Source organism: Empidonax traillii, unplaced genomic scaffold (assembly GCF_003031625.1).
Source record: "Empidonax traillii isolate 1590-97213 ecotype Southwest subspecies unplaced genomic scaffold, ASM303162v1 scaffold6:size4315531, whole genome shotgun sequence".
In the NCBI taxonomy this organism is placed as follows: domain Eukaryota; kingdom Metazoa; phylum Chordata; class Aves; order Passeriformes; family Tyrannidae; genus Empidonax; species Empidonax traillii.
In genome coordinates, this window is record NW_020955199.1 from 3682490 (window position 1) to 3695066 (window position 12577).

At 42.4% G+C, this 12577-nt stretch overlaps 1 protein-coding gene across 4 annotated transcripts in view; it reads left to right on the plus strand.

Moving 5' to 3' along the window:
• The window catches only part of VCAN (versican), a 97451-nt gene that overhangs the window by 3838 nt on the left and 81036 nt on the right, over nt 1–12577 (plus strand). For all 4 annotated transcript variants that reach the window (XM_027881263.1, XM_027881257.1, XM_027881272.1 and 1 more), the window contains 2 exons: nt 6673–6748; nt 12147–12518. In XM_027881263.1, coding sequence (XP_027737064.1) covers nt 6679–6748; nt 12147–12518 — 442 coding nt within the window. In that variant the 5' untranslated portion in view covers nt 6673–6678. The remainder of the gene's footprint in view (nt 1–6672; nt 6749–12146; nt 12519–12577) is intronic.

A 12577-nucleotide genomic window follows, 5' to 3' on the forward strand; every position in this document is an offset into this window, starting at 1 on the left:
CCTCCCTGTTTTCCCTTTCCCCCCCTTTTATTCTTTTCCACCCTTTTTTTTACCCTTTCCCTCCTCCTTCTTCCTCTTCCTTCTTTCTCTTCTCCCCTATTTCCCTTTTTCAATTTAGACATGAGCTTTGAGACCCATCCCAGGATGGGAGAGTATAAGTGTCGGGTGGGTGCAGGCTTCTCTCTCTCTCTCTCTCTCTTTTTTTTTTTTTTTTTTTTTAATATATATTTCCTTAAAAAAGCCGGAGCGAAAGAGGAAGTTTCCTGCTCCCTCATGAGGAGCGGGAGAGGCCGGCGGGGCGCGGGACGGGGCGGGCCCGGTGCTGCCGCCCGCTGGGGGCGCAGGTGGGGCAGGGGTCGGTTGTGACAGGGCTGGACTTTGGGGTGTCCCCGGGGCCGGTTTGGGGGGTCCTGGTTTTAGGTGTCCCGGGTTTGGGGGTCTGGGGGTCCTGGTTTGGGGGCGCGGCCGCTGTCGGGGAACAGGGCGGGCGTGGTGGCGGCACCGCGGCGCCCCCCGGCGGCAATGGCGGCATTGCGGCCGCCGCTGCTTTCCCGCCCAAGGGCTCCGGGCTCCTCATCGTAAGGGCAAAATCCCCCCCGTCCCCCCGAAAAAGAACTCCAAACCCCAAATCATCATCGTAATAAAATAATTTAAAAAGAAACACCCTCGAACAACAATAATAAAAAAAAAAAAAAAAAAAAAAAAAAAAAAAAAAAAAAAAAAAAAAAAAAAAAAAAAAAAAAAAAAAAAAAAAAAAAAAAAAAAAAAAAAAAAAAAAAAAAAAAAAAAAAAAAAAAAAAAAAAAAAAAAAAAAAAAAAAAAAAAAAAAAAAAAAAAAAAAAAAAAAAAAAAAAAGAAACGTGGCTGTGCTGTTTTGGTCTGTTCCTCACATTCCCCATCCAGCTCTGGGGTTCTTGGCACAAAAAGTGACATGGATCTGTTGGAGCGAGCCTAGAGGAGGCACTAAGACAATCAGAGGAATGGAGCAGCTCTGCTGTGAGAGAATTGGGACTGTTCAGCCTGGAGAAGAGAAGGATATGGGGTGACCTAATTGTGGCCTTACAGTGCCTGAAGGGGCTACAGGCAACATGGAGAGATTAACACAACTAGGGGGAATGGCTTCAACTGATAGAGGGCAGGGTTAGATGGGATATTGGGAATGAATTCTTCCCTGTGAGGCTGGTGAGGCCCTCGTACAGGTTGCCCAGAGTAGCTGTGGGTGCCCTATCCCTGAAAGTGTCCAAGGCCAGGTTGGACAGCTCTTGGAGCAACCTGGGACAGTGGAAAGCGTCTCTATCCAGGGCACGGGGTAGAATGAGATGATCTTTGAGGTCCCTTCCAACTAAAACTATTCAGTAATTCTATGACAGGGGAGCTGGTAGTGCCTGATGGGCTGTGTTTGACAGTGAGGTGGGACGGGGGTCTTTCCCAGCTCCAGGTGGCCCCTCAGTGCCATCAGATGGGACTGGGGCTGTGGAGAAGGTGTAGCAGAGTGAGGGCACCCTCGACCTTCCTTGAGTTCAGCACTGGTGCTGGATGGAGCCCAGGAATCACTGAGGAGCCTCTCACCCAGCCCATAGGCTGGTCTTGGCACTGAGCCCCTGTGATGGTGGCACAGAGTCACACTTGAGGATGCCACAAGCAGCACATTTGCGTTATTTATCCACGGCTACACCTCTTGCTCCCTTCATCAATGTGCCTGCTCAGGATAGGTGGGTAGGGGATGTCTGCAGCTCTTCTGGAACAGGCTCCCCAGGGCAGTAGTCCTGACCCCAAGGCTGCCAGAGCTCAAAGGAGCGTTTGGACAATGCTCTCAGGGACACAGTGGGATTCTTGGGGTGTCCTGTGCAGGACCAGAAGTGAGAATCAATGATCCTTGTGGGTGCAGCTCAGGATATTCAATGATTCTGGAAAACCAGAGTGCAAAGGTGGAGCTGGCACTGGGGTGGTACTGGGAGGAGCAGGGTGTGCTCATAGCTACTTTACAAGCTCCCAGACTCTGGGTCATCACTCTTGGCATTACCTCTGGCAGTTTTCCACCACGTCTCTGCATGGCTGTGCCAGAACCTGGAGCCACTTCTGGCATAAATGAGCTCGGGTCTGGGAGGGGTGTCCTGAGGCAGCACTGCCACAGCGAGGAACACTAGAACACGCTGTGCTCTGCTCACTTTTCCTATCTGTGCCCCAGGCTAGAGGCAGCACTGTGTCCAGTGAGGCTTCAGTGTGGAAGAGTTCCCCCTGCTGCAGGAGGTGGTGAGGAAGGGATAATGCAGTAGCCCCCAGGACATTGTGCAAGGCTTTAGGAGGACCTTTCCAAGTGGTAACAGGCCAAGCAGAGGTTGCTGATGAATCAGATGCAGGCCAATACACCATGTGGCAGCACAGCGGACTAATTAATCATGTGGCATAGACATAGTGAAACTGGCAAAGTTAATTAAGCAGTACTGACGGTGGGGTGGATACATGTCAGCAATAAACAGTCAAGCAGTGTAAAAGGATCAAAGGGAAGCAGAAGCAAAAGAAAGTTCAGAATGTGGGCATGTTTGAGAAAGGATGGCAGCTGTGAAGGTTTCAGAGCTTGGGAGGTAGCAAGAGTTATTCTGATCATTTCCAGCTTATTGGGGTTCCACTGGGAAGTTGTAATTTGATGGTTTACCCCTTAGTATGAGCAGCAACCTTCCTTCACTTCTCCAGCACCAGGTTCTGTTGGGCTCCTCCCTCATATTTTTACTTCTTTTAGTTTTTTATGTCCTGCTGACTTTCACTATGACAGTCAATGGGCAGAGGCTGCTTTTTATGTGTTTAAGGAACACGTCCAGCATTCACAATGCAGCTGTGGAGCATGTGCTGAATCAACTTTAGTGTGACCTGAGGAGTTGCAGGCTTCAGAGACAATGTTACCTGTATCAAAGCAGTTAATTCCTCATTGTCCCAGCTTCAGAGAAAATGGGAGTAGTTTTTGGATGGTGAACTTTAGTCTGTTCCACACCAGAACAATTCACTGTCTTTCTGAATCTGGAGTTTTAAACAGAAAAAGAGACATGATGTTCTCCCATCTGGTTAAATTAAAATAGCATTGGTGTGAGATCAAGCTTACACTGTAAACTAAACACAACCTGGAATTTGGTCAGAACTTACTGCTCCTATGAGTTTTTACTGTAGTAAGGGAAGGTAGCAGTGCCTGCAAAAATAGGAGCCGTGCTCTGTCCCCTCAGAGAGAACCCCCACCGCAAGTTTTTAAAGATGTGAAGTTTGACAAGGATTTCAGCATCTTTTCGTTAAAAGATGCTGCGCTCAGGGTTGCATCCCATTTAAAAATGCAGTGCAAATTCCCACTGTAGATCCATGTGTCCATGGTAGCTTCTAATAAAATGGATCAGTCCTGTTGGAAACTACTCAGCAGGCAAACCAAGTTTGGTCATGTTAAGTGAGATACTTTTTTTTAACAGAAGGTGGAAATTAAACACTTACTCAAGTCTTGCAGCTTTAGCTGGCAAGATTTTCTCATAGTGCTATGGATTTATTTTGCTCTGGATGTAGTGACACCAGGGCGGGGGGAAAATGCCTGTGGAAAAAGGTATGTTTAGAAGGATTTTGGCTAATTGCAGTGGACTCTAGGGCAGTATGGCAGTCAGACAGCAGACTTCTGTGAGCTGTAGAGTGCAGGAATGGGAAACACAAACCAGTTTTAGAGCAGGGATTTTGCTTAGGAAGCTGCAAGGGAACACTGTAAGCAGCAGCCTCTGCCTTGCCTGTGGCTCCTGGGGAGGATTTTTGGCACCAGGTCTGCAGAGCTCCATTTTCCCCTAAGCTGGGCTGCACTGGGGGACTGAGTGAGGTGCTGCTGTTATGGTCTGCATGTTTGGAGAGGCTGGCAGGAGTAACTGCACATCTAGTTCTGGCAGCTGTAGGTGAACAGCACTCGGTAACCCAGAAGTATTTATGGGAGCCCACCAAAGACCATAGCGTGACAACCAACCCTGGGGCGTGGAGGTTTGTGTGGGAAACACGCTTCTGAGCCTGAGAGTTGGAAATCAGACCATTCCCCCAGGATTTTTCATTGCTCCAGTAAACATTTCAGGATAAGAAAGATTCATAAAAATTCTGGAGGTGGTGTTCCAATAGATAGGTAGAGATTTTTGGCAGATGTCCCATATTAATCTCGATTCTCAAACAGTGCAGTTTTTTGGAGCCATCCAAGCTCTTGGTGCAGCAGGTGTAATGCGTGCTCTGCTCAGTAAAAAGCTTACAGCCATCACAGCCAAGAGTGCTCTCTTCTGTTCCCATGGATACCTCAAAAATTGTCCTTCCACAGTTGCCTCTCTGTTTTCACACGTCACTGTGGGAGTGCACGTTGTGTTTGGTGACTGGGAGCAGAGCAGCATAGTTTGTCTTCTTGCCAAACCGGGAAGCAGTTGTGTCGTGACAATATTGCAACAAGCTTCTGAGGGCAATGGGCTTCCATTGGCATGTACCAGGTGCCCAGGAACTCCAGATCAGAACCAGGACAGTGCAGCAGGAGGGGGTTGCAGCATGCAATCCATGTCCAGGAAAAAGAAAATACTTTATTCTTTTTCTTGGCCATTGTCTTTGATTCTCCTAGTTTCTTGTCCCAAAAGTTGAGGTGGCCTTGTGGGGAGAAAGAGGAAGATAAAGCATGTGGGTAAACATGGAAAGCTAAACTTGTAAACATTCTGTTCTGGATTTTTTCTTTTGCTGTTCATGTGGCCAATGTATGACACATGGGAGCAGATGGGGACAGAAAATCTCAAAAGAAGGTTTGGAACCACTCAGCTTTCATGGGAGCCAGATCTTTCAGGTTATCTTGCAGGCAAGTCCATCACCCACCATCATGGGAGGTGGAGAATTCCATTAGTCTTCTTTCTGTGCTCTCTTCAGAGAGCTTGTGTTACTGTAGGCACTGGTTTGGTGCTTGGAGCTTTTAGCAGTTTCAAGATACAAGCATTGCTTGAATGATCTCCTAGTTCATGTAGGCTCAGATTGACCTCTCTGTTCTTTATTTGTTGTGTAATAATGAGGATCATTTAAGTGTTTATCTCAGCAAACATGTGGCTGTCTGTATTTCAGAGCTAGTCTGTTGCATTTAAAGGACTTCAATGTCTTCAGCTCTGATTTTGTGCAACCTCCTCGCTCGTAGCAACCTTCTACAGGGAGTTTATATCAGAGCACAACATAGAATTTTAAAATTAACTATTAAATAGCCACTTTTGTTTTCTTCACATGCAGCTTGGCTTGTTTAAGTGTACGGAGAGATGAAACACTGTCTGGGTGGTGTTGGGGTTGTGTGTTAGGGTCTTCAGAAGATGTTCTATGGCAGATAGGGCTTAAACCGAATAAAGTCAAAGATGTCCCTGGTTCTTGTTTGGCATGGGAAGAGCAAATTCTATGAAGTTCGTGTTGCAAAATAAGTGATATCACACTGTACACTCAGCCCTCCTGAATGACTGAGGCAGAGATGGGGTGTCCTTGGCAGCGCACAGCCAGCTCTGTGGAAAGCAGCTGCATTTCTTCCTCCACGCCCTGGGAATAGGTTGCAGCACATGTTTCCTAGTGCAGTCATCTGGCTCTTGCCATCCATGTATAGGGAATGAAGGTCTTTGGGGTTTTCAGCCCTGTTGGGTGGGAATTTTTAGCTTGGCTCGCTGGAAAGGCTTAGTTTGGGATGTTTTGTGTCTTTTCTGAACTGCTCAGATGTTGCAGGATATAAAGCAGCTCACACAGACTCGTGTGAAGTATGTGAGCTGTGGAGAGTATGTGAAGCTGTGAGCTGTGGAGAGAACTATCCTGAGGTTGAACATGTCATCAGCAGTTTTCTGGAGATGTCTCTCTGTGTGTCTTGCTGTCATCTTCAGTATCACTTTTGAAGGTTTTTCAATGTGTTAATGTTTTACATTATACTTTTGTGTAGTGCAGGTTCCATAGTTATAACACAGACATATCTCTGTTTTATAAATCTCTGCTACACTGATTCTTAGAGCAGCTCAACTTTGAGTAATCTCTCTTGGACAGGAGAAAACTGTCAGGCTACTTGACCAAGTGAGGAACCCAAGTAGCATATTTTAACAGCAATTATCAGAGTTTTGTGATAGAACTTTTTCAGTGGCAGGGTTCAGAAAACTGCTGCTGAAAGTTATTTTTTCTGATGTCTAGATGGTATCTGTGTGTAACTGTATGGATGAGGGACTTTTTATAAACCCTTAATAGTTGGTGTTTGTGGGGGTTTGTAATGCTTTTGTCAGCATGCTTTTGTAATTTTTGAGAGGTTTACGGATCTGGTGTGTGTAACTATGGACTGAAATAGAAATGGAGAAATACTGTTATAAACATGCAATTTATTGTTGTGTGCATATGGAGAACTCTTCAGCTGTTAAAGGTGGAGCCTGTAAAGGGAATGAGAAGCAAACTCGAAGGGAACTGATGTGTCTGAGTATCCTTCTGGACTCAGTCACCTGAAACTCATCATGGATCTGCATTCTGTGGGGACACATCATCATTATAACAAATTTCCACCATAAATTATTAAATGGAGACACCATGGAAGCAGGAAGGACTGCTTCTGATATCAGTGACAAACACTGATATACTGAGTTACAAACTTGTTAAGAGCACAATGCAACACTAACAACTTATCCTTTTGTTCTTTATTTCTAGGTCAAGATGTTGTTAAGTATAAAAAGTATCTTATGGATATGCTCTACCTTAGTTATAACATATATGCTACCTAAAGGTAAGTCTGTTGTACACAGAACCATTCATTAAAATCAGTTTAGTGGTCCAACTGGTGGGGTGTTTCCCAGGACTTGGCTGCTGGGATCTGGAGCAAGGATGTGTCAGGGCAGCTGCAGGTCTGCAGTTTGGGTAGAAAGGAAGGAGCCCTTACTACTTCTCCTGGCAATTACGTGCTAGAACTAGAGTGTGTACTCATGTGTGGTTGCCATGGTTATTTGAAAGGACAACATCCCTACAGCTGCTGCAGGCTCACAGGATAACAAATTTCCCAAGTTTCAAAGCAAGATCTTTCTTTATTTTCTTTTCCTCTTTTTTTCCAGCAACTCCTCAAACTGAATTTGGCCTTTGGGAAAATCAATTTTTTTTTTTTTTTTTTTTTTTTTAACCTGCCCAGCTTGAACACTGTTGTTAGCAAAGTCTTTAGGCTGTTCTGAAAGATAAAGGAGAATACTGTTATGCTTAGTGCAGCCAAGTAAAAAAAAAAAAAAGTTGATTTTTATCTCAGGCAGGTTTCTTACCAGAGCAGGACAAGGGACAACAGTTTTAAACTGGAAGAGAATAGGTTTAGATTGGATATAAGGAAGAAATTTTTTACAGTAAGGGTGGTGAGACAGTGGCACAGGTCACCCAGAGAAGTTGTGAATTCTCCATCCCTGGAATGGCATGGCATCTCTTGATGTCCCCTGACCTACTCCACTTTTTATTGTCTCTTAAAGGCTCCTGTTATCTCCAGAGTAGAATTTTTGGTCCTTAAGAAAGTTCTAGATGAGTGTCCCAGTAAGGACTTCTTCAGAATGTAAACCAGGTTGTGACCCATCCTTATTTGCCCAACATTTTTGAGAGAATTTTTGACCCTGATTTTCCTAGAACATACTGTGAACTGTGTGGGTTTATTTTTGAAGTTGAAGACTATTCTTTTACCATAGAGAGACTTACACAAATTCAAAGTATGGCCATGTCAAGGAACACATAGAGAAAAAAAATTTCCTTTTCCATGAATTCATCCAATTCATGGTCCCAAAGAGTCTCTGGGATCGACTCTCATCCTTCTCTTTTGCAGAAATGTCAGTCATTTTGTGTAATACTATTTTTAAGGATGAGTGTTAGAAGACTCATACAATTTTGGGGTATGCTGCTGTTTCTTTTGTTTGAAAATACTCTAAAAATAAAATGCATCTCAGCATTTTGAAGTGCTAGACATCTTGAGTTTCAACCTCTTTTTTTCAAATCCTGAATTTGAAAATAAAATTGAAGCCTTGAAATCTTTCATGAGACACAAATTCCCATCGCTCACCACTATTCCTGTCTTTGTTTTTCACCCTCATCTTTGTGAATGGTCACATTCATAAATACCTGCAGTGTTTGCACAGGGCTGTCCTTAGATTTTATGTAGCAACAAAAGTGCTTTTCCTTTGAGATTGTGAATGGCCTTGCATGGCTTCTTTAAGACTTTGAATTCTCAGATATGTGTCAGGAGGCAGCAGGAAATGGGTTTTAAGGTTCTAGGTTCCATGACTGTCCCTCTGCGAGACCTTTTTTTGCTCAGGTACAGGTGAAGGACTAATGACAGAAGTTCACCATCAAGGTTTATGCCTGCTGCTAGTATGGCACTTACTCACTTTGAACTAGTGTTAGGCTATTGTAGTTTACAAATTGGACATTGTGATTATAATCAGCGCTGGAGCTTTCCTTACCTGTTTTAAGTGTCTCTTTGTCATGCCATGGATGAGCACCCTTTTGTGAAAGCTTTGTAACCCAGAAGGCAGCAGAAACCCCCTAGATTGTAGTGTGTGGTACATTCTTTCAGAAGTATATAAATAACATGTCAGTGTAAACATCAGTTTGTGTGATCATGTTTATGTTTTAGGTGCTATAAACTACATGTGTTTATGCCTGTAACGTCTGCATATGTTATGCTGAATTCTGCAGCTAAGATTTACATTTGCCTCACTTCTTGTGACTTTCCTGCAGACTATAAAAGTAATTCTCCATTACTCTATGCCTCCTTCTCTTATTCTTCTTGTTCAGACAACAAACCAACAAGTAAAATATTCCCTAAGGGTTTACACTGGGCCTCAATCCCTTACTTCTACTGTCAGAATTTCATATAAGCTTGTGTAAGTGGTGCACTCAATTTAATTCATCATTATCTTCATTAGGAGCCTTGTAGTTAATGAAAATACTTCTTTTAGGCTCAGTGTTAATGGTTGGATTAGAAATACATTAGAAAATACATAATTTTGTTGATCCTTTCTATCGCTCCTGCTAGGCAGGGCAATATACCATATGTCTAGGCAGGTTGTTGATGAACTGAAAAATGAGATGCAATTTTTTTTCTCATAAATTTAGCTAAAAATAAATGGTATCTTTTATTCTTTAAGCATGTGGAATTTGTCTGCATAGTCAGTAGCAACATTCTGTTCCATTAAGCTTAATTATGAAAGAAAACCACTTCTCATGTAGGGCATTCTTTTCTTCAGACTCTTTGTCCGTTGCAGACCTACTAGTCTGGTCATTATGGTTGATGTGAAACAGAAGGGCAGAATTCTGTAATTTTTTTTATCTCCTTGGATTCACACTTTAAGAATTTTGTAATACCACAGAAGAAATGTACAAATTCTAGAGAAAGAGGCTTTGTCCTCAAGCAAGAGGTCCTTGATTCCACCTCTAAAGGAAATTATAAAGTTATGTGTCATCGGTAGGATGAGTTGACTTTGCAGCTGGAATAGTGGACTGGGAGGAACTACGGTAGCATGACAACAAAAATCCCCAATGTGTCAGGCACATTACCTCCAGGATCTGCCCAAAATACAACTGCACCAGCTCTGGTCCCACCATCTTGTACAACTCCCTCATTTACTTTTCTGGGAGTTCTGCCAAAATAAATGTTGTGGCCAGGTAATTTGGGTTTAGCTGTGGGTTTATTTCCTTAATGTCTGTGCATTTTCCCTAATAAATTAATTATGCCTGAGCGATACAGACTAGTCAGCAGCTGAGGAAAATGCTTGTATTAATTGCCAGCAAGCAAAGTTATTTCAAAACCATTCTCTTCTTGGGAATACAGATGTCACAAGTATTCTAGGTCCTACATGAGGTGGAAACTTGTTATGAACACAGTGTTGGCAAATAATTGATTTTTCTGAGCTTGTGCTCCAATTTACAAAGAGTTACCTATGTTTTGGTCATATTTTTGCCCTCCATATTCCTTCTAAGAAACAGTCTATCACATACCATTGATAGTGGATGACTAATCTTACATTTCAGATACCATATCAGACAAATTTTTTTTTTTTAATAGGGAAAAGCTTCTGCTTCTCCTTCTTTCCCCTTCTCCTCCTTTTCCTTCTCATTCTTCTCTTCCTTCTTCTCTTTCTTCCCTCCTCTTGTCAAAACAAATAGTCTTTTTCTGTGGTGCTTTCTGGAGTTAGAGAGATGTGTCTGTAGCTACAGTCTCCTGTTTTGGGATGTAACACATTTTAGGCTGGATCTAGTTTACATATCATTATGATATGTGTTATTTGCCAAGGGTTCCAGTTAGCTGATATGAAGGTTTTAAAGAGAGGAAATTTCCTCAGGGTGCAGTGCTGATATTGCAGATCACTCATAATCAAAAACAGTGCTCTCAAATGTTTGTTAAAATTCCATCAATCAGAATAATTATAACTAGGTCATTCTTCATTTAAGAAGAAAGTTTCTGTACTGTCTACGGATGATAAGAGATCATAATAAATACTAAATATTTCGAGACTGATTTTAATCTTCCACCTGTGAAATTTGGCAATAATTCCATCACAACTGATAGAACTGAGAAGTCATTCTGCTTCTTTATCTTTAACCTACTGTAACTCAGGGAAGTTTCAAGAAATTAAGGGTGATATAAAAGGTCTCTGATCTAATGAGTTTTAATGGCATCATCTTGACTCTGTCTGAATTGCATTCCCAAGGAATTCTAGTTAGGGGGCTGGACAGAAAGGACCTGAGAACTTCCATTCAGAATTCTGGGGACTCCCTGTATCAGTTAATTTTGCTGTTTTTCTAGCTAGTGCTTTATTATTAAAATGCTTAGACATCAAGCTGCTGATTCTTTTATTGAACTTTTTAGATAATACTGTATTTATCCTGTAAAAAGTAGTCTGTCTCTCTTAAAATAATCAACTTAATGAGCAATTTTCCTGTTTTCTTCTCTTTTTTCCCCCTTCCTTTTAAAGAAAGATAAAAAATCTCTTCATTCTCTTTCTCTTTTCCTCTTCTTTAATTTCCCTTCCTCCCCTAGTCCCCTACTCTTTATAGAGAGATGGAGAGATTATATTTTTATTATGGATAAATAGCTGGATAATTTTCATGTGGTGCTGTCTCCTACTTCATGTATCACTTTGTTGGTGTCCAGTATATTAATTTATTATACTTCTAAACTTTATGGCTCCAAGTTCACCAAAATGATGACCAAGTTCCACCTTCCAAAAAATGTTAGAGTGCAGGACAATGAAAGAAGTGAAATAGATTCTGTTGTGCATCAGCTTTTAATGTTCACTAAGCCACCATGTATGATGAAATAACAGCACATAAAAAATAAATCCATCAGAAGTCCTCTCTCCAATTGCTGTGTGCAGGTTGGATGAACAGTACTCAACTTCTCCCTCAGGATATTGTCAGATGGAAGTGTTCGCAAAATGTTTGCAGCTGGAGATGTCATAAAAATGATAAAGGTCCTATCATGTCAAGTCTAAGCCAAGCAGGGACATTCTGAACTAATTAATTTCTGCAGTGTGTTAAAGCTCCTGAGGCTACAAGGAAACAACTTTGAAAGAGTGACTGTTTTGGGGAATCTCATTGAAAAGGCTTTTGTTTCATCATGTCTGCAATAAAAAGAGTAACTCCTGGAAGAATAGAGGAGTGAAGGTTATCATGTGGGCAAAGTCATGGACTATGCTTTCCTCTGAGGACAGGAGCACATGAACAAGCTGCTGTGAGGAAAGGCAAGGTGTAAACATCAGTAAGCTCTCATATATGTATTGTTTTGGTCAGCAGTAGGTGAGAGATAACTCATCATCTTTCACTCAAAGTGGTCTTCTTCCTGTCAATTGAAGAATGCAGTTCATCTGTCACCTGAAATTTCAGACCAGTTTCTGAAGGTCAATAACTTGGTGACTGTAACAAATGGAGAAAATAAACCAGAATTAAATTTGCCCAAAGAGAAAAGGGCTCCAGCAGCAGCCCAAGGTTGGTAAAAACACTTTTTTTAGCTTATCTTAACCAATCAAATTAGCTAAGGTTCAGATGTTTCAGACCTTGTGCAAGCAAACTATTAAATAACAACGAAATGTATCTGTTTCTCAATTTGCCATTTCACTTACATTATTTCTCTGTTCTCTCTCCCCTCTCTCTCTTTTTCCTAGTTAAAGCAGAAAAAAAAACCATGGTAAAGGGTTCTCTCGCTGGGACTTCAGTGCTACCATGCTTCTTCTCAACCACCCCCACCATAGCCTCCAGCTACGCAGCCGAGTACCTCCGGATCAAGTGGTCAAAGGTGGAATTGGATAAAAGCGGGAAAGATGCAAAAGAAACCACTGTCCTGGTGGCCCAGAATGGCAACATCAAGATAGGTCAGAGCTACAAGGACAGAGTGTCTGTACCAACCAACTCAGAAGAGACTGGTGATGCCTCGCTGACCTTCTCGAAGTTGCGTGCGAGCGATGCTGGAGTCTATCGCTGCGACGTCATGTATGGGGTGGAGGACACACAAGGCATTGTCTCACTGGCTGTTGAGGGTAAGGACTTGCCTGTTTCATTTGTAACCAACACTGATTCTGGTTAAATTAGTAAAACT